The sequence below is a fragment of the Scatophagus argus genome, chromosome 11 (genome assembly GCF_020382885.2).
Source record: "Scatophagus argus isolate fScaArg1 chromosome 11, fScaArg1.pri, whole genome shotgun sequence".
Lineage (NCBI taxonomy): Eukaryota > Metazoa > Chordata > Actinopteri > Scatophagidae > Scatophagus > Scatophagus argus.
Window position 1 is genome coordinate 14,387,269 of NC_058503.1, and position 21,599 is coordinate 14,408,867.

At 42.7% G+C, this 21,599-nt stretch overlaps 1 protein-coding gene across 1 annotated transcript; it reads left to right on the forward strand.

Annotated features, from left to right (window-relative positions):
- Window positions 1-2,909: 2,909 nt before the first annotated feature.
- On the forward strand, window positions 2,910-20,363 carry LOC124067346 (matrix-remodeling-associated protein 5-like). The gene is made up of 12 exons (XM_046404634.1): window positions 2,910-3,342; window positions 3,997-4,223; window positions 4,375-4,504; window positions 6,172-6,413; window positions 7,076-7,227; window positions 8,018-11,574; window positions 12,568-12,709; window positions 13,542-13,677; window positions 14,195-15,406; window positions 15,525-15,732; window positions 16,296-16,517; window positions 16,733-20,363. The coding sequence occupies exons 2-12, from the start codon at window positions 4,036-4,038 to the stop codon at window positions 18,893-18,895; spliced, it is 8,352 nt and encodes a 2,783-aa protein (XP_046260590.1). The 5' UTR covers window positions 2,910-3,342; window positions 3,997-4,035; the 3' UTR covers window positions 18,896-20,363.
- The last annotated feature ends 1,236 nt before the right edge of the window (window positions 20,364-21,599 follow it).

The window sequence follows — 21,599 nt, forward strand, 5'->3', positions numbered from 1 at the left end:
ATAGTCAGACTTCAGGAGGATTAACAGTTATCATGACAAAGCCTGCTAGAGGTAATTAATGCAACATAACAGGCTGTTCGTTTGTCAGTGCATATATCAGAACATAATGTACTTGGCAGATATATTCAATGAAAAGATTTCCTCACTCTTTGATTAAAAAAAAAAGTTTATACAGGTGACTTTCTCTGTGTATTTGCAAGATATGTCCCTACATACTGTGCCATTTGAATTTAAAAAAAGGGAGAAAGCACGCACTAACCTATGCCATCGTTTCCATATGAGTTTATTGCACAGTATACAATCTGACCATTTAACTGCTGTGAGGGTGCTTGGCCTGTGCTGGACAACCTGTTCTTTCCTTTAACCCGCACTTTATGAGCCTCAACCTGCTTGGAGCCTGAGGTCATGAAGAACGTAATTGAAGGTCTTGGTTTTTCTAAGGATAGCTCTTGGCTTCCTGGCCCCCCGATCCCACTACTCTTGTTTTCACTTTTTGGAGTGACCTTGTGTGGGGACATTTGCAATTTTTCATATTATTTTTCAATTTTGCAAAGTGCCCCATTTGAACTTCAAGATATATAAAGTAAGTAAGATACTGAAGACAATATAATCATGTTGTAATGCAATAAATGCAGGCAGAGCTTATGAAGTACCTCTGCACAAATACCTCTGTGCCTTTTACCTTCCCTCCTCTTTCTTTACTATGGAGCACAGACACAGAATGTGCTGCAATTAGACTAAAGAGCTAACAGAGTAAAGAAAGAAACACATTTCAGTCAAGTTCAATAATGCAAAGAGCAGAACTGGGAGACAAACTTAATAGAATGCAATGATTTGGTTTTTTTTTTAGCCAGCACTTTCAAAGCACATCAAAGCCAGCTCAAAAAGAATACATAACGCCCCCGATCTGAAATTATGTATCAGCAAGCTGGTCTCATCTCTGCACTGAGTTGTTTACTTCCTGAATTCATGATTCAGCACTTCATTCGTTGACCTACATAGCACCAAAGCCCAGAGACAAAAAGAGAGAGACCAGTGATGACCAGGCTACTTTGAAAAATCTCTGAAAAATCTTTGAATAATTGATTGACTGGTTCATTCGGTGACCAGCTGGTCTCTCACTGTAAAATGCCACCAACATACAGTAGCAGATGTACAGTTTTACCCTGTTTCCTTTCTCCCTTTATTCAGTCACTCATTCATCCAGTCATTCTGCTCCCCTAAAGAGTCGCTCATATTACATTACGTCTTCATTGGTTCCTTCCTTCCAGTCAGACACACAGTGACTCATTTATTATGGTTCAATACATTCCAATACCAATGAGTATTGTGATGAAGTGAGTTGGGACACAGCCTAATGCTTTTCACAGTCATATCACAGCTACAGGGAATCGGTGCAGCACAAGCCCTCAGCGACCAGCATCGCCTGCAGAAACAGGGGTGACAGGGTGGTGCAGATTGGGTCATGTGTTGAAAATCATCAGAGACAAGTTTCCCGGTTATTGTAAAATATCAAATGACATCTTGAAAGATAAACTTGCTTGTCCGCTGTCAAGCTGCGAGGGATAAACAATCATTCAAGATTAATTTTTCAATCCATTATTCAGACAGCTGATGGGAGAATTCATAACGGCGCTCCTCAGCGGTGACCCTATTCTCACATCTGCTGCTGCTGCTGCTCTCCGGCACTGCTGCCCCCCGCGGTGAGTCGAAACAAAAAAACATTTTCTACTTTACTGGGACTTTCAGCTCATGTATGAACAGACTTAAACTGAGGTAATCCTGTATATGAGGCCTACTAGGAAGGTTAAAAACTTCTATGGAAACAAAGCAATGTAAAGCCGCTGTGTCACCCACTCTTCTCTCTCTCTCTCACACACACACATACAAAGGCAGACCCTTAAAGGATGGTGAGTGGGGGGTTACTGTGCTTACAGGAGACAACAGCTGAGGAGCATCAGTCTATTTTTGTTCTCCCTTCATTTAAGTCTCTCAGAAGGAGGTACTGTCATTATGGGGTGAATCTGAGATCACACGAAAGAGAGAACAATCCCTTATTTAGTTGCTAACTCCTAACCCACATTTAACTGTCTGCAACTATATACTGGATGAATCTACTGAAACACAAAGCCAGTTCAGCATTATTTCTGGGCGTCACTATCCCACAGTTCCTTAAACTGAACAGGGTCAAATGGAATGGCATGGAGTCCTTAACACCACATTTCTGTATGACAGTACAAAAATTTAGCAGACCCAAACCTTGCTGAAACTATATTTTATTCACAAATACTTCTGCAACATAAGGCCTGATGACACTAAGGTCATGTCCTCTAAGTTATTCTGAGAATTTAGGAGGTTTAAGGCCCTGAGGAGGGTGATGTAAGGCCAAATCTGGTGTTCTGTAGACTAAAAATTGTATGCTTTCTACCTTCAATTATTAAATATTAAAATAAATCAATGATTTTACTGCTATTCAATCAGGATTTTTTTCCTGGTAGTGTGAAACAGCCATTGGAACAGATCTGGGACTTTAATGTAGAGTCATAAAGTTTACATCAATTTTAAAGTTAAATGAATGAATAAATGAGGAGAATTCCATCTAGTCAGAAAGTTTCAGTTTTTGTCATGGCTGGTTGATTTCATGGAGAGGTGTGGAATAGATTCATACATTTTTCATAAATCCTCGCTCGGGCCCTGATGCAGCTTCCACCAAATCTAGCAGAAAACTGAAGCAGCCTAAACATTAAAATGTAGACAGAAGCTGTGAAGTTCTAAAAGGAGTTTTGCAACAGTCGCGACAGAAGGTATAAAATGAGCTGCAGCTCATCAGGAGGAACTTTTTGCCTCTGAGTCTCCAGAAAGCCCCTCCTTGGACAAACCCCTCTGCCCGAGCGTCACTCAAAGTTCACTTCAGTCCAGTCCCTTTGCCTTTGCTCAAATACACACTCACACTCATCCGGTGTCATCCACACGAACGCACACACGCGCACATTCACGCTGCGACAGACGCGTTTGCAGATTGCCCGCCTGCCGCTTCCAGCGCTACCTTTCTCTCCAGGAGACGCGCAAGAAGACCTGTTGGATATAAGCCATTTTGTGTGGAGTTGACAAAAGTGTTGCTACTTTTCGCGTCCCTCGACCTCTTCAGTGAAACCTAATGTGACAACTTTTTTGAGAGGGGGAAGTGGATCTTCTCAGTTCAGCACTCTTGGATTTTATGGGTGAATGAACTGGTAAATTGCATATCAAATTCCCGAACCGATCAAAATCAGCATTTGATTGGCAACATGAATAATTCGGTGAAATAACTTAGGACACTCCTCTGGATCAAGAGATTTAAAGGTATGTTCTTATCAACCGTGATTATGCATTACAATAATCTTCTCACTGCGTTGTAATTTACTTTAATTTTAGCGGTAAATTGAAAAGCCTCTCGCAGCTATCGTTTTACTGTTGGTTTGGTGAATTTGAATGGCTTAAGTGCGTTTGTGCACTTGTTTGCGTTTAGATGAGAGAGACAGTGAGAGTAAGGGAGAGAGAGACGACAAACAGAGTTTCTGCGGACTCTTATTTTACGCTTCACCTTTAATCTCCCTTCGTTGTTGAATCCACTGACGTTGATTGATTTGGTGACATATCTGACATTCAGTTAGCCCACTGGGCACACGCGTGCGCACAGGAGGATTGCCCGAAGGTCTGCTTTGTTAGAGACAGGTGCAATGTGTCAGTGTGGCTGTATGGATCTAGTTTGGAAGTCGGAATAGAGAGTGTCATGTGTTGTACAGATTGCAAATCCCCCTGAGTCAGATTTGCGTTTTGGGGGCTGTATGAATGAAATTGACCTGACTTGTGTGTATGTGTGCACTGTGTGTGTGTGTACGTGTGTGCGTGTGTGTGTCAGGACGAGAAAGAAACAGAGAGAAAGACTGTATTTTGGGACATGTCACTGTGGTGCACTTTGCTCCTCTCCATCAGTTTCCCTTTTCTCCTTGGCAGTGATAAACACAGGGCAGCTTCTCCTCTTGTGGAGTGAACATGTATCGGAGTGTGTGTGTGTCAGTGGCACTGCTGACTGTCCTGGTGCTGACAGTGGGGCTGCCCATGGGCCAGGCCTGTCCCAGGAGCTGTAACTGCTACCAGGCCAGCGAAGTCCACTGTACCTTTCGTTCCCTGCTCACCATACCTCCTGGCCTGCCTGCACACACACGCCGCATAAACTTGGGGTAAGGAAATGTGTGTAAACGCATTCACAAATAAAATTTGAAGCACAACATCCTCAGAGTTTGGAGTCAGGTGTCAGTTAAGTAATTAGCGAAACATGGGAATGATATTTGTTGAGTTCCTGACGTGATTGCTGTGTCTGTGCTCCCTCAGGTTCAACAGCATCAGCAGGATCCATGACGGTTCTCTGGCTGGGCTAAAGAAGGTGGAGCTTCTGATGCTCCACAGCAACGACATCCACCATCTTCCAGATGTGGTTTTCAGAGATATGAAATCACTGCAGGTAAACAGTAATAAGAGCAACAGCAAGCTTGCATCGCACCCCTAAGTAGGAAAAGTGGAAAATCTGGTGAAAACCAAACTCAAGGAAAGTTGTTGGGTAGGACAGGGGATAAAATGATATACAGCATTTTGAGGCAGGGAAGGAAATCTCAAAAAGTCTGCTGTATCTTTTTGATTTACAGCTCTTCTCTCTGGAAATACAGTCTACCTGTCTCCCAGGCAGCTAACGACAGCCAACACTGAAATTGCCCTGAACTGTCCTTTGCCAAACCAAACAATCAGTGCTGGATTATAGATCATATGGCTGTTAATGGGGGCAATAAACCAGTACTTTCTCACATATTTAACCTTTTGAATTTTTGGAGGTGGGGGTCTTTGCAGGATATGGATCTTAAAATCAACCTGGAGCAAGTCTCCACAAACTTAGCTTTAATCCCTCTCCAGCCTCAGGCAAGGAGGATCATACTGGGGCTCCTGCTCTATTTCAAATGTGCTTGGCTGCAGAAAGCTCAGCTTTTAAACTTTATACATGTGTAGCACTTGTAGTTTGTAGTCTGCATGGCTCTCCAGCTGTGAGAGATGAATGTACTCAAACTGTTTGACAGAGCAGATTTTATTTGATAAAAACAAGAGTAATCCAAGGATTATTACGATGTATTTCTCAAACAGATTTGGTGCATTTTTGAAGGATTACACATTAATAAATGTACCCATCTTACATTCATGCTGTTAAAAAAATTAGATCTGTGAAGGCAGAATGCAAATAAATACATAATCGTTTGTATGTTTCAGTTAACATTTCTCCAGCACGTTTTTGTCTAATTTCTGTACATGTCAAATGCATAATTTATGCTCAATCATTCCTTTCACTGCTCACTGACAGGAAACACGATGGACATTTTACATATAGCAGCAATTTCAGGGCATAGTTAGGAGTCCATGGGGAAGTGATATAACTCAACAAGCAATTGTTCCCTTCATCTCCCAGGCAGATTCTGATGTATTTGCCGCCGTGTGATAATGGGATCCACATTTCCATGTGCTGAGATCTTCATGTGCTAGATCTGTCAGCAGCTGGAACTTGTCCAGCTAAGTAGCCTCCCTGGAGAGCAGACTTATCATAAGCCCCACACAAACAAAGTTTCACAACCTGGTTTTCATGGTATGCCTTCTTAAAATTTGGTGGGATCTCCACACATGGCCAGAATAGCATGAGATCCCTTAAAGTCTTCTGCTGAGGACAAAAGGCTAAATTTCATATATGAAAGCTGAAGACCCCCCCAGTGTTAGAATCTCCTTTTAATTTTCTCTGTTTTGACAAGACAAATTCACAGAATACGTATGTACTGTCTGGTTGTGTGTTTGGGCTATTGGGTTAATCTTTATATGTGAGATTGGGTGCTGCTGTCAGTGTTTCCTCATATTTTTTTAAAATTTATGCAGAGTGAATCAGTCATTTTTGCTTACAGAAACTTTTTTGCCCAACTTCTCATTCTCCTTCCCATCCCCCTCATACCATATCATTTGTCATAGATTCAGTTCACAAACATCTGTTTTACAGTAATCATAGCATAGGCTTGCTTTCTTTATCAGCCTTGATGTGTGTTATTGGATTGCTCATCTGATCCCTGTTTTCTTCCACTCACTCCATTTCCTCCACCCCCACAGATATTAAAGCTGAGTTACAACAAGCTGAAAGAGATTTCTTCAGCTCTTACCTTCTCTGGCCTGACCTCACTGCTGCGTCTGTACTTGGATCACAACCTCCTCGAGCACATCCACCCCCGGGCCCTGCTCCAGCTGCCTAGCCTCAGGCTGCTACGTCTGCAAGGGAACAGGCTGCATCAGCTGCACCCTCACTCTCTGTGCACTCTCTCCCTCCTGAATACATACTACTTCTCTACTCTCAGGTGAGCTCCAGCGCTTAAAGCACATAAATTAACAACAATAGATGGAGAAGTTCCAACAGTGCTTTGTCAGTGCTTTTTACGGTAAAGACAGCAAGAAATGTTCTTTGTAAAGTCTGTTACTGACCAATTTGACACAGATGTGTACACAGTCATCTTGATTTGTAGCTTTTTTCTACTAAAAAAGTGCACTCTTACTGATCTGTGCAATCTTGACAATCAAAAACATAAAAGATTACTTTTGAACTGAGTTGATTTTGGAGCAGTGACAGAAAATATAGTTCAACTGGTGAAATTTCCTGCCAGACCAGGTTATAATTTCATTCTTCAAAGAAAACCAGTCAACTGATGGAACACTAACACGGTAATTCTCCCGTTATTGTTATTTAGGCAAATAAATCAACACTAAAGCTACAGCATTGTCCATTTACCCTTTTTTTCTGGTCCACATGTATTCCTACTGCAGCATAATAACTTGTCTCTGAACATGAATGTGATGAGGGAAATGATAAAAATGATGGATGATTTTGCTACTTCTAACCTGTCACCTCTCACTGCCTGTTCCCTCTTTCATCTATCCCTCCATTCTTCTATGACTTTGACTCAACCTTGGTGCTCTCCCTCCCCCTCTTCATCTCCATCTTTTCTTTATTCCATGTTTCCAGACACCTTGACCTGTCCAACAACAGTCTTACCACCCTGCCCAGAGAGACCTTAGCGACAGCACCTCTGCTGGAGAATCTTGTGCTGCAGGCTAATCCATGGAGTTGTGACTGTAGAATGAACTGGTTTTTGAGTTGGAGTCTGGCTCATCCAGGTGACTAAAACTGAAATACTTCTTGTTTTCAGTTGCTGTTTTGTTTCCACATCCGTTTTATGGTGGTCATTTGGCTCTTGAACGACTTTCATTAAGTCAGAGATGCAAAAATATGATTCTCTGACAAAACCCAAAGAAACAGATAGGAGGTAAGGTGGAGATATCATGGTGAATGGACTGAGAAACAAAGGACACATTTGTTGATAATTCCAGTCTATAAGCAGTCTAAGAACTGTAATATAAAATGTAATTTCCAGCCAAACGATAGAAAGATGGTATAAATGTTCTTTCTAATACATCTGGTTTTGTTATCTTGATACCTCTCACTTCTCTCCACCTGCTTTCATCTCACACTCTTCTCTGTTTCACCCCATTTTCTGTATCTCTTTCAGTCTGCCTTGTGGTTGATATTGAGATGTGAGAGATGGCTGGACCGTAAAATGTGTCTCATTGATATGCCAGACTTAACCTGCCATGACTAATCCATGATGACAGCATTGATGTGTGCCGGCAGTTGAAATATAGGCTAATGATTACTGTGTAATAATGAAGTGATGCATATTTCTGATTTAAGAGTGGATGAAATAACCATACCTAATTAGTAAGCGATAGAAAGGGTAATGAAAGCTTAAGAAGAGCTTGCATGACTAATAAATGACACCACTAATATGTGCAGAAAGCTTAAATGTTCACTAATATGTTTGTATAGTTGCTATGATGTAACACAGTTGATATGCAAGATATGATAATGCTGCCTGTTATGACATCATTGTCTCTTTTTTTCAATTAGGCATAATGAAATGCCCCAGTGATCCTCAGTGTCCAATCTGCGACTCACCCAGTTCTCTTCAAGGGCAGAGCTTTCTTGAGAAGACTGACCTACCGTGCGCCTTGCCTGTCATACACTTGCCAGGAAGAGACACGCCTTTGGAGACAGAAATTAGTGAAATCCAATCGAGTGAATCTTTCAGAGAGCCTTTAGGCTTTGCCTCTTTGGGTCTGTCAGACCAACATGGGAACAGTGTTGATCTGAGTTGCAACATCACTCACTCTTCTGAGTCCCATGATATTGCTCCTCTTCCAGATCTCTCCCGTTCCTCCTCTTCTCCTCTTCCCCTTGCTTTGTCTCTCTCCCTGGAGTGCCCTGTGGAGAGGCCCAGCTATGAGAAACTTTGGAGGATCCTCGCTTACTACAGTGAGACTGCGGTTCGCCTTGAAAGGGAGATCATGCTGAGCAAAGCCCCGGCATTGGCCTATCGCTACAGGCAGGCACCAGAGACAGATGGATATTATCACACTGGAGTCAAAACTTCTGTTAAAGCCAGACCACAGTGGTTGCTACAGCCAGCCATTAGCATTCAGCTAAACAGAGCACAGTCTAACGGACACAAAGTTCAACTTATATACTCAACAAGAGTTTCTGCTCATCCTGACCCTACTTCTCATTCCTCAGCATCCTCACCTACTTCTCACCCATGGGTGCTGATTTCATCTAATCACTCCACCTCAGCACTGGTAGCAGCAGCAGGCAGTAAAGTGGAGCTGCGTTGCCCTCTTAGGAGTTCTGGTACCCCCAAAGTACAATGGATTCTCCCAGATGGATCCAAGCATGTCTCCCCTGTCAAAAGCCTAGATCGTGGGCTGTGGGCCTCTGGTTTACTTCTACACAAAGTGCAGCTCTCAGATGCTGGGATCTACTATTGCGTAGCCCAAGCAGGCAGGGATGTTGATGTGCTCCCCCTGAACCTGGCAGTGGAGGAGTCCTCTGTGCCACCCTCAGGAGAGCAAGTTGGTCCTCCTATTACCACGACAGTGGGGGAACCTGTCAGTCTGTCCTGCAAGGCATCTGGTTCACCAACGCCTCTTATCAGTTGGATGTTACCAAATGGAAACGTAGTGTGGCGGGGATTAGCTGTATCAGGTGGGCTCACTATACAATCAAATGGGAGTCTCTCTCTACCTAAACCTTCTCAGAGGGATGCTGGTCATTACCGCTGCATTGCCATCAATCAATATGGTAGTGACTCTCTGTCCATGCACTTGGAATTACACTCACAACATCCCCCTCCACTTAGGATGTCTTTTCCCAGAGGGCCGCAGTCAGCTGCTGGCAGATCAACCAAGATACGAGCTCCATTACTAGATCAAGTGGAGGAAGGATCAGGGGACGAAGAAGAAGAGAGAACTCTTATTACAAATAGTAAGCGCCCAAGACCTCCTCAACCTTCTCCAAACAGACGTTATCCAATTGGAAAACCCAGAAGGCGTGGGCCTATGAGAGAGGGCCTCCTGAGAAGAGGAGGTGAGCCGGTATCATTCAATGACCAGAGAAGAAACCGCTTTGAGAACAAACACAGAGTTGCCACAAAAAAACAAAGGATAGACCCTCAGAAGTGGGCTGACCTCCTGGCTAAGATACGACAAAAGACTGCTCACAGTAATAACAACGAGTCCATCGCAGCAGGAAAGCCCACTGCTGAACCGGTGAGAAGAGCCAAAGTCGGAGACATAGGAGAACTTGAGGGAAATGATGATACAGAGAGAGGTAGAGCTGGGGGAGCAGGGGTGAAAGCAGAAGCTGAAGGGTCATCTGGTGATGATGTTGACCTGCAAGAGGAGGGCCTACAGCCCATTCACACTGTACACACAGAAATGCAGACCCACACAGAGACAAAAAAAGATGCTGAGACAGACACAGAGCTAAAGAAAGGGACAGAGAGGACAACAGAAACACCTGCTGGTAAAGAGACACACATGCTAACAGAGAAGGCAGCTCCACAGACAGAAACAGTGACAAACTCAGATACAGTGAACGAACTAGTCACATATAAGCCTATCTCAGGGACAAATGAAATTATCCCAGAACGAGGTGAAGGAGATGAACAAGAAGAAAAACCCAACCCATCAAGAGTCAGTCCTCAGAAACCCCGACAGGAACTCTTTCATAATTCAGTTCCAAACTCCCGAACTCAGAGCCCTTGGAACACTCGTAGAAGGATTGGACAGAGAAGACGAATCATCAACAGGCACAGGGGGCGACCTTTGAACCTGCCTCAACCTCTCCCTAACCCTGTGAACCCAACGTCACAAACTGTGACACCTGAAACTACCACAGATCAAATCAACACCACGTCAACAACATCTCTAGTTATTTTGTCGACACAGATAGGCATTATAAGGACTGGTGTGGCACTGAATTCTCTGTCTCCCCCTGTTTCTAACACTCTTGATATCTCCACTTCAAAATCTACCTCTCCCTCACTGACTCCTTCTCCCTTTTCTTTCACCTCATTGTCCCCCACACATAAAGACATGATGACTCACTCAGCCAACATCCCAGACACTGCAGAGTCCACTCTTTTCGACACACCAACACCAACGCCAGCTCAGTCTGATACTGCAATAGTGCAGATGCATGGGCCAGACACAGACACGAGGATGCATACACATGGCATACAGACACACACAAAAACACACACAGCCTTAGGCAAACATGTTGATAGGCCCTCAGGCAAACACAATGAAGAGCTGGAGAGGAATTTGTCGTTTGTGTCCCACTCCTCCACCTCTCTCTTGCCTACTCTCTCCTCCATCACTTCCTCCACAAGCATCAGTGACGCTACAGCTGACACTGCTGCTGCAAAAATGTCAACAACTTATTCAACTGCTCTCAAGAGCACTCATTCTGGTAATTCCGCTGGAAGCGCTACAAGTGCGTCTACTACTACAGTTAATAAGGACACGTTTCCCACAACAACTACAGTCACTCCTATGACAACAAGTCCCATGATTTCTACTACAACTACCATTATTATTCCAACATCTAGCACAACCATAAGTACTACAACTACTCTTACGTCTACCCCTACTACCACACCTAGTCTTACAACAACACCTACCTCTAGTACTTCTTCAACTATCCCTTCAACTACTACTACTCCTACTGCTTCTAGTACTACAGTTTCATTCAAAGCTATTCCCACAACTCCAAACTCCATTGCTACTACTACTACTACTGCCACAACTGCTACAACTACTAAAACTACGTCCACCACTAGTACTAGAATTACCATCTCACCCCAAACTTCTCCAACCACCGTAAAGACAGCTACACCCAATGCGCCTTCTACTACTACCACAACAATGAGATCTGCAAGTGCTGTATCATCATCCAGAGAGAGGCCAAGCACTGGCCATTTTCAACCCAGAGGGAGGCCTGTTTCTGGGGCTCCAAACCAGAGTCGACCCCCTACTGAGTGGAAGAACCCTGGAGCTAATTCTATTCCTGATTCACACAGCAGCAGGCCACGCTGGCCTCCCTCCCCTCCACTCCCTGCTGTCCCTGGGGTGAGTTCAGATCCATTTAAATGACATAGTATTGCTATTTTGTGGATGCTTTTACCCAAAATGTGTCTTAACGCAAGCACATACATTACAACAAGAGTACGAGCCAAGATAGGACTATAATTTGTTTTTTATTTGTTAATTTAATTGCTAATTTATTCAATGATTTCCTATTTTTTTGCTCCGTGCTTTCATTCATTCAATTAGTTATTTATTCTAAGTGCACTCTTAAATGTAGTTTGCAGTTCATATATAAAGTTGTTTTTCTTTGTTGTCAGCTAAGTGAAACTCAAATTAACATTTCTTTTCTAAGTGAGTGCTGGCCCAGAAAATAACACACACACACACACACACACGCACACACACACACACACATTTCATCTGACTGAGCAAGCCCTTGGGCAAAAGCTTAACAGAAATGCACAATAGATCTGAAAATAGTCTGTATCCACATGACCTGCTATTAAACCTTAGGGATGTTTATTACAATTCTTCAATTTCATGGTTTTCCAGATATAAAGAAGAGATGGAAAACATATGTTACATAATCAACAACCTTATGTATTTGAGAGAGCCTAATCCCAAGGGATTTTAAATCAATTGTTAATTAATTTCTAGAGCTCTATTGGCAAGCTTCTGCACCACCAATGGGTCCACCACCAGCGACTCTAAATCTCACAGTAATGCTACACTGATGATCCTATTCCACAAGAATACTTAACAAAATAAATAAATAAATAAAAACCCAAGTAATTACAACCCTTTTTACAAAAACTTTTACAGAAGAGTTGAGATTTTAAGGTCAGTACCTCTCAGTTTCTAAGTTAGGTTACTAGTTAGTTATTGAATAAAAAATCTGAAATTTAGAGAAATTAAAATTCCATGACCAATGCATGAACTATGTTCCTACTTTTAATCGTTACTTTACAAGTCATTCATTTTTTTACTCATCACTTTATTTGTCATTGTAATTTTGTTTCTAAATTTGGATCACAGGCCCCAGTTGTGAGATCCAGACCAAGGATTGCAGACCCGCACATCAGGACAGTGTCGTTCCCATCAGAAAGCACTGCCAGGCTGGCTTGTGAAGCTCAAGGAGAGCCGAAGCCCTCCATCACATGGACCAAGGTTTCCACAGGTACATACAGTGCAGCAGATATGTGCACATTTATTTCAGCATACACAAAAGTGCACAGATATTGAAAACAAAAACACCATTAAATGCATGAGTGTACAAATGTGTTGTGTTCAGTTTTATGTTTAATTTACATTTATGTTCATCCAGAGGCCCGTCATATTGGGTTCATGGACTGATGTAAAAACACATCAAAGTCTTCCAGATTATTTAGTAAGCCTTAAATGCAGAGGGTTAAATGCAGAGAGGTAATTTCCCAGCTTGGGATTAATAAAGTAATTTAAATTAAATAAAAAAAAAAAAAAATTAAAAGCCTGCTCTCCGGAACAGACTCTGGGGCTATATTTTTGATTATGCTGTGAAACACAGAAATGCTTATTTTTCAACCAGAAATCAGTATACATGTGAATATACCTGTCATTTGTTTATTTAAAAACTATGCTGCACAAGTGACAGATTTGAAAGGAACTCAATCTCAACTTTAGTATGTACTATAACTAAGTAAACATGAACACATATTACACTGATGAAATAACCCATTAACACCCAGTGTTACACACTGCCATGCACACAATGGGCTTTTCTCTCGCTTGCCATGTGGGAAAGACATATTGCAACAAAGTAATGGAACATTTTGTGCAATGCAGCACTGACTTTACTTCACGCTGTGCCACTCAGCATTTCCCTGATCCTCCTTTCCTCTGTCTCTTACTCATTCTGTAAGTTTCTTTCCCAATTTGTCTCTGTTTTCCCCACTCTGTCTCCTCTCTGCTGCTTTCACTCACCGTCTGTTTGTCTGTCTGACCCACTGGCTCTCTCTCTCTCTTTTTCTCAGGAGCAGTGATGTCAATCCACTCCAGGGCTCAACGTTTTGAGGTCTTGCCAAATGGCACCCTTGTTATCCAGAATGTCCAGCTGCAGGACAGGGGCACATATATCTGCAGTGCACTTAGCTCTTTGGGTCGCGATAGGTGAGACAACTGATACGAGTTATGAATATAATGCATAATGCATTTAGTTATATAATGACCATGGGTCACAGCATGTTAATTGGACAGACTTAAGGCACACTGCAATTCAATTAGTATATGTGTGTTGTATGCTGTGTTGCAAACACAAGTACATACCTACTTGATTTAACATTTTCAAGTAGTCTTTATCAGAATCAGGTTTTCACATAATAGAATTTGCTTTGGCATTTTGATGCATGGCAATAAACATAGCAAGTGAAAAAATATAAAGAAAGGTATAAAACAAGAAAATAGAAAATAAATAAATAAAAAAATAGAAAACTGACAATAAAATATGAAAATATATACAATATCGTTATTACATGAAATCTGTTTATTGGAGCCAAGTTTCTATCAAATTTCCTGTTTGAATTGTGTGTTTCCTAAATGTAGCATGTGACATTAATGGCTTGAAAGCTTGAAATTTTTGTATTTGTTTCTTCATTGATTTTGTGTGCGTCTTTCATTTCCATGACAGATTACTAACCACTCTGGAGGTGTGGACCCGCCCCCCTCGGATGCAGCTGGCCAGCTACAGAGAAGTTACCATACATCAGGGCGGAGAGGTGCACTTGGATTGCCAGGCGGATGGTGTTCCCACACCTCTCCTCTCGTGGGTTCTACCTGATCGTTCTGTCCTGACCTCCACTGCCCCCTCCACCGGTCGCGTCACTATAGACACAAATGGAACCCTCTATATCTCAGTCACATTACCGAGTGACAGAGGAGTGTATCGCTGTGTGGCCTCTAATTCAGCAGGTGCTGCCAGTGCTTCTGTGCGTGTACACGTGTCCTCACTGCCGCCAGTGATGCAGCAACCAAGAGAGGAACACCTGCCTTTGTCTCCAGGGATGCCTGTTTATGCTCACTGCTCTGCCCGAGGTGCCCCACCACCATCTCTGCGCTGGCGAATCCCAGATGGCACTCTAATTCGTCCATCCCAGTTTCTCCATGATAACCTTTTTGTCTTGCCCAATGGAACACTGCATATTCGAAAAGTTGGGCCCAAGGACTCAGGGAATTACGAGTGCACAGCAAGCAATGCTATTGGAACCGATAAGAGGATAGTGAGGGTAGAAATTGAAAAGGGAGAATCAGGAGAAAAAAGACAGGAAGGAGCAAGAAATGAAGGGGAAAAATCAGTTGCTTTTTCACCTTCGCTCCATAAAGACAGAAATTTGTCCATACCCAGACACTCTTCAAATGCATTCAACTCCCCCAGGCTCTCCCCTTCATCACCCTCTAATGGATCCACAATCTTGCTGATCACTCCCAGCTCTTCTCACTCTTCTGCTGATCCTCGCCAACCCAATTCCACTAACTCACCTCTTAAAATCAATAAAACAGTCACTGCATCTCACACATATTTGTCCAACATCAACAAAACAAAACTCTCCCCTCTCTCTCCAACCTCCACAGGGCCTAAAAATAACACCAAAGTCTCACCCAGCATTACAAACAGAACAAGAGCTACTAATTCTTCCCTCTCTGACAAAAACAGAGCCTCAGCTGCTTTGAATCCCTTGCCCGTCTCCCCCTTCAGTAAAGCCCATATTGTCTCTACATCACCCTCCATCACTACTGTCTACTATGGGAGTGGTTTGCAGCTCCACTGCTCTGTAACTGGGAACCCATCACCCATCATCATTTGGAGGACCCCCAGCAAGAAACTGGTGGACATGCACTTCAGGTACAGGAGGTGTCGGTTTGTGTGAGAAAAAAAAATCAATAATATCTTCCTGGTTGTATAATATTAACTTTTACTAATTGTTAATCTTTTTGTGATTTTGTGCTCTTTCGAATTTCAGCTTTGACCGGCGCCTGAAAGTGCATCCCAATGGCACCCTGTCAGTCCAGGCAGTAATAGAGAAGGATGCTGGAGACTACCTCTGTATCGCACGCAACAAGGTCGCAGATGATTATCGCCTCCTGCGTGTCTCTGTGGCTACGAAGCCTGCCAAGATTGAGCCCAAGCAGCCGCCCAATCAGATGGTGTTGTTTGGCAAACCACTGAAGGCAAGTAACATCCTTGTCTCTACCTACTGACAAATAATGATGTTAATTCAATATACAAACAACAGCAATTAATTCCGTACATCTGATGCGCAGGCTTTCGTCTCCCATAGACCCTGCCTAAAACTTAAAACATCTCCTAAACTTTCCTGTTGACTTTTTAAAGTCTTTTTTATTAAGGCATTGATGTGTGTTGGGTGTCTTATCGCTTGTTGTCTTGCCAGAATTTTCTATAGCTGCAAGCAGTAGCTGTAGCTGTCTTTGGTTGGTTTTTGATCAAAAAGTGTTCATATTTTTTGGACCCAAGAAAAAAAAAAAGACCTGTCAGGTCTGGTATGCATCATCAACAAGCAGCCTTGAGCGGATGGTACATGATAGCTCAATGTAAAATAAGGTCAAGTAGTGTTTCCTGCCTAAAAACAGACTTAAATGAGCCTAACTGTACGGTACACTGTGTATCACACCTCACTGAGAAGAGAATCAGTTGTTGTTTAGCTTTTTTTGTTTTTCTAAATACAAACCACAAAAAGTGTAAATGAAAGAAATAATGATCGTGTTACTTGCAGGTTGACTGCCAGGCATCAGGACTGCCTGACCCGGCAGTCCATTGGAGCCTCCCCGATGGAACCATGGTGAATAGTGTGTTGCAGAGGGAAGAAAGAGGAGGACGAGCACGGAGGCTGACTGTGTTTGATAATGGGACATTATTGGTTCCAGCAGTGGGTAAGGGAGAGGAAGGAGAGTATACGTGTTATGCTGAGAATCAAGGAGGTCAAGACACCATGAAGGTAAGAAAAACATCTCCAAGAGAAGACTTGAGAATATTAATGTATTTTAATAATTTAGATTGAGGTTTTCTTTAATAATTTCAATTTTGATACTCTGCTGTGTTGCTCTATAATTTAATTATACTTTAATTTAAACATTCACATTACACAAAGAATAAATAAAAATAAAAGTCTATTTGTTCAGTCATTAACTAATTCAAATTCAATCTTGTAAGATCAAAGTAAAGGTCATGATGACATCTCCACCAACATTCACTGAGGAGAGAAGCTACCACCTCATCAAAATTCGTCAGGGGGCAACTGCCACAGTTCGTTGCCAGGTCACAGGAGATCCTGCCCAGACAGTGACATGGTTTTCCCCAACACACCGTGTCATCCCACGAAGTTTGGGATCCAGATTTTATCCTGAGCGGGTCGTGGTGGTTTCAGATGGGACCCTGGAGGTGCGCCAGGCTCAAAAGACTGACGCAGGGAACTATACATGCCGAGCAAGCAACTCAGCCGGGGAGAGGAGCATGGTGGTAGGCCTGGAGGTGGAGACTCCTAACTATGGACATGTGGGAGGGAGAGGTTGGAGCACTAGCAATGGGCCAGGCAGTGGTCATAGCAGTAGATCAGGAGACAACATTAATAATTCAGGTAAAGTCCAGTATGGATTTACCAATGGAGTCACAAGCAAACTTGGTAGCAATAATAGCAGCAATAATGCCTATAGTGGTAACAATGGAAAGATCGGAAATATTGTACCAAACACTGGCATAGCAACCAGTGTCTTTAATCCTGCCGTTAGGAGTAACAGTGAAAATGGATTTAACAGGCCTGTCAGTGGAACTCCAACTCAACTTGGTAGCACGGTAATCAGTGTTGGTCTGGCTAGGAATATAGACATTAAAACAGATAACAGTGGAATAAACAGAAGTGAACCTGACATTGTAAGGAGTGGTAATAATGTTGGTAACATTCACAGCACAGTTAGAGGAGATAGTTTACAAAGGAATTCTGGGACTAATAATAATAATGAAGTCATTGCCGGGAAGGCCAGTAATGATGCTAACCCCAGTAGGGACAGTGGCCAGATAAGTGGTATTTCTAGAAATGTTGGCATATTTAGCATAAGTGGAAGTGGGTTCAGTAGGAGTAGCAGTATAGGAGTAACCAATGATAATAGCAGAAATAGTGGTGGCTCAAGTAGTACTCGTATAGCTACTAGTAATACAGGTACTAAAAACTCCACTAACACAATTGTGGGTGTGATAACAACAGTGAAGCATCGAGCCATGAAAGGCCAAACTGTTCTTTTGCCGTGTCCCTCCCAAGGCTCCCCTCCCCCTCGTTTGGCTTGGCTTCTGCCTGGTAATGGTGTGTTGCCGGCTCCTTACTACGGCAGCCGACTCACTGTGCACCGAAATGGCTCGCTGGAGCTGCGAGGTGTGCGGGTGAGTGATGGCGGAACCTTGGTATGTGTGGTTAGAGGTGAGAGAGGAGAGACCAGGATACAGGTAGAGCTGGAGGTTTCTGAGCAACAGGTGGAGGCCAGATCTCCACACAGGGAACTGGCTGTGGAAAAACCTGCGCAGGAAAGTGCTGGTTTAAAAGAAGCATCTCACTCAGGAGTCTCATTGGATTCAGGTCGATCCGTAAACTCGAGGCCAGTGTTCCCTGAGAGACTTCCTCCAAGAATCACAGTTACACCGAAGCCTGTACACAGAGGTCTGTCTTTACCTGTAGCACCTCACCCAGTTGGCTCTCCACCCCGCTCAGCTGGTCCCCTCTCAGAGCCAACAGTGAGCACAAGAACAGCTCCTTTGGTCAGCATCATTAATGGAGAGACCCTTCGCCTGCCTTGCCCTGCTCCTCAAACCCGTGGATACACCCAGGGCTCTCTCTCATGGACTATGCCCAGTGGCAAGGTACTATCCCGGGGTGGGAGTGGTGACTCTGGGCGATACTTAGTCCAAGATGATGGAACACTAACAGTGCAACAGGCCTCAGTATTCGACCGTGGCACCTACACCTGCAGGTCCACCAGTTATGACTCCTCTTCAGTTTCAGTGATCACAGTTCCGGTCATCGTCATCGCATACCCTCCCCGCATCACAATGGGCCCCTCCCCTGTGACCTACACCCGGCCCGGGGTTGCTGTGGAGCTGCCGTGCCTGACCATAGCAACACCGCGTGCGACCGTTACCTGGGAAACACCAGAGCTGACACAGTTGAGGGTGATGGGTCAGGCTCGTATCTATGGCAACCGCTACCTTAGTCCTCAGGGCTCCTTGGTGATACAGAACCCAACAAGTAGGGATACAGGATTTTACAGATGCACCGCCAAAAATGTCATAGGAGTGGACACCAAGGCGACCTACCTCCATGTTATATAATGGGGTGAAGCAAATACACACACACACAAACATGCAGAAGAAAAGCAGAGAATCCATCAGTCTTCTGGTGAATGAACTCCTTTGCTGATAACACTAGTGTCCCAGATGCCCAAAGGAACTGCAAGGCTCTGTGCCGGAGATACTGTTGAATCTCAAACTAGACACTCCAAACAAACCGGTATATGTCTCATAAATGTATTTTCAAATTTGTGACTTTGTTTTCAATACTGTAATGTTTTTATATTAGGAGAGGTGAGATGCCCTGCAGACACAGAGTCATGCTTGTCATTTCTTGTCTGCATAAACAGATGGTGTGCTTAAGGAGGGTTGTCTTATGTAGTTTGTGGTACCTTAACCCATTGGGCCTTGTTGTGTCATTTACCTAAAATCCTGTTTTGAGGTGATTGAAGTGACTGAGGAAGTCAAATAAAATGTACAGCTTATTTAAGAATCCACAAACATGAATGCCCAATTATGTTATGCGAGTGTTGTGGAGTAAAAAGAAATGAAACAGACTGCAGTATGTTTTTGCAACACTGGTTTTGTTTCCCTGCTTTAACAGTTTGGAAAATATGACCAACAAATGAATATCTACACTACACTACAGAAATCTGATTTTGTGGAAGAAACCCTGCAACCTTTGAGGTTTTTTTTGCCTTTGAAGAAAGTATTATATGATCATTTTTGTGCACATCAAACTTTACTTGGCTTGATTGCTTTATTTAATTGCTTTGTGTATTTATCCCCGAACACTGAACTTTCTACTGAATATTGAAGTTACAACACAGCATCAGCAAAGAAGCAAATTCTATGTCAATTCAGAATTTCAGTTTCAGTTCACTTGGTATTTACTTTATTATCTGTTCAAATACCTATTGCATTTTTTATTTATAAACTACGCAAAAATCGCAAAAAGGATAGATTTTGTTGTTGCGGTACATATGTGAGAAATAGTAACATGAATTGGCAGCCTTATTTGCATTATGCAGCCTACACGTTTAATTAAATCTGTAGCAGACATGATGATGAAGGGCTTCAGCACTATGATACCCGCAAACACCAGCTTCTTCACAACTTTTTAAGTCTGTTCTTGTGAATTATTTCATACTCTGACAAATATTGTTCTACCACCATCAACTGTACCTCATTTCTCACAGCTTTACTGGGGCAGAAAGGTACAAATCTTTGCGATTATTTTGACATTAAAGATTGTATAAATGTGCATATGGTTCAAGACTGCCCTTGTGTACTAAGCCATCGCCTCCTAACACATTTTCTCTCCTCTTCAGAGCTTTCCTACTGTTGTTAAATTATTTGCCTCATAGAGATGCTGTTGTAAACTGCCAGTGTTTTGTCATAAAGGGAGAAATTATTAAAAAATATTATGTATGTTTGATATCTCACTAGTCACAGTGAATGTTTGCTATATTTTCAATAGCTTCATTTTATAAATAAAAATGGAAAATAACTGAAAGTGTTTACTTCATGAAATGTCAACAGCATAAGCACATTGGAGTTCATAAATATGGCACGAATACAAAGTGTGTGCTTGTGTGAGTGTGCACAGAGTCAGAGTGAGAAAGGAAAACACCTACTGGGAGTGCAAGAGCGAGGAAGTGCACTTTTTCCTTGGGTATATTATGAGAACAGAAACTCTTTATCCCCAGCTCAGCTGTTAAACCAGGAAATGGGGTCTTAACTGTGGATGAGACACATGTTGATGACATCATATTCCTCTCGCTGGGAAATGTAATAAAACTCACAGCAGCCTGCAGAGCCACGCCACATACCGCCCAACACTTACACCTGCCAAATGCTGTTTACAGACTGCGTTCTGATTCCACTAAATACTAAAACTTTGAATTATACATTATATGTATGCACATTTGGCTTGGGATGCAATGTGGACAACGACGGATGTCTGAATCAGAAATAACATCTGAAAACATCTGTTTACCTCTAAAATCATCTGTTACTGGTTGCTTTTGTTTTCTGAGCTGTCAGCGGAGATGTCACACCACGCAAGCTGTCAGCCACAACAACTGTTTCCGTGTCTGTGAAGTGCTCCTCCAACCCTGGTTTGCATGGCACTGTAAGGCGACAGTGTAAATCTTAGAGAAACGGCTGAGTCTTTGAACCTAAGATGAGTCGCATGGCCTTCTCCAGTTACTGAAACGTTACAAAACAAACAAAAAATTCATACATTGCAGAGCTGGAGCTTGATGCGATGTTGTTCACAGATCAAAAAGCAGTGCTAATTAAAATCATTGCTAGTCACCACCCATTAATTTGGGCCATGTAGTTTGGTTTGAGTATCTCGTGGGAAATCTAGTGCACAGGCCAGTTGGTTGCTGTGAGGGCTTTTCATGTTTTGAGTTCACTTTTATAGCGTTGGAGCGTTCCCATCCATTGTGGCTCATCGATTTTATGGTTCCATGTTTGTGATCCCTTTTAGTCAAATAAATTATTGCTAATCCTTCATTTTTGTGCAATTGCAAACTTACAAGCATGTAAGTAAGCAATAAAGAACATCCCATGGACATCTTATTTTGCATCCATTTCACGTCAACCCTTGACACAAAGAGACTGCAGAATGGATAAAAGGCAAGCAGCAACAGCCTCATCTATAGTAACAAGAGTTGTAATTTTACCACTCGTTTCATATTGACTATACATCAAATTCTATAGCGACAACAACAATATC

Excerpts from the sequence above, each read along its gene's own strand:
- LOC124067346 (XM_046404634.1), top strand. The coding sequence starts at position 4,036 with ATGTATCGGAGTGTGTGTGTGTCAGTGGCACTGCTGACTGTCCTGGTG. Across the intron at positions 15,407-15,524 it reads CTGGTGGACATGCACTTCAG|CTTTGACCGGCGCCTGAAAG; the intron begins GTACAGGAGGTG and ends TTCGAATTTCAG. Across the intron at positions 15,733-16,295 it reads TGTTTGGCAAACCACTGAAG|GTTGACTGCCAGGCATCAGG; the intron begins GCAAGTAACATC and ends TGTTACTTGCAG.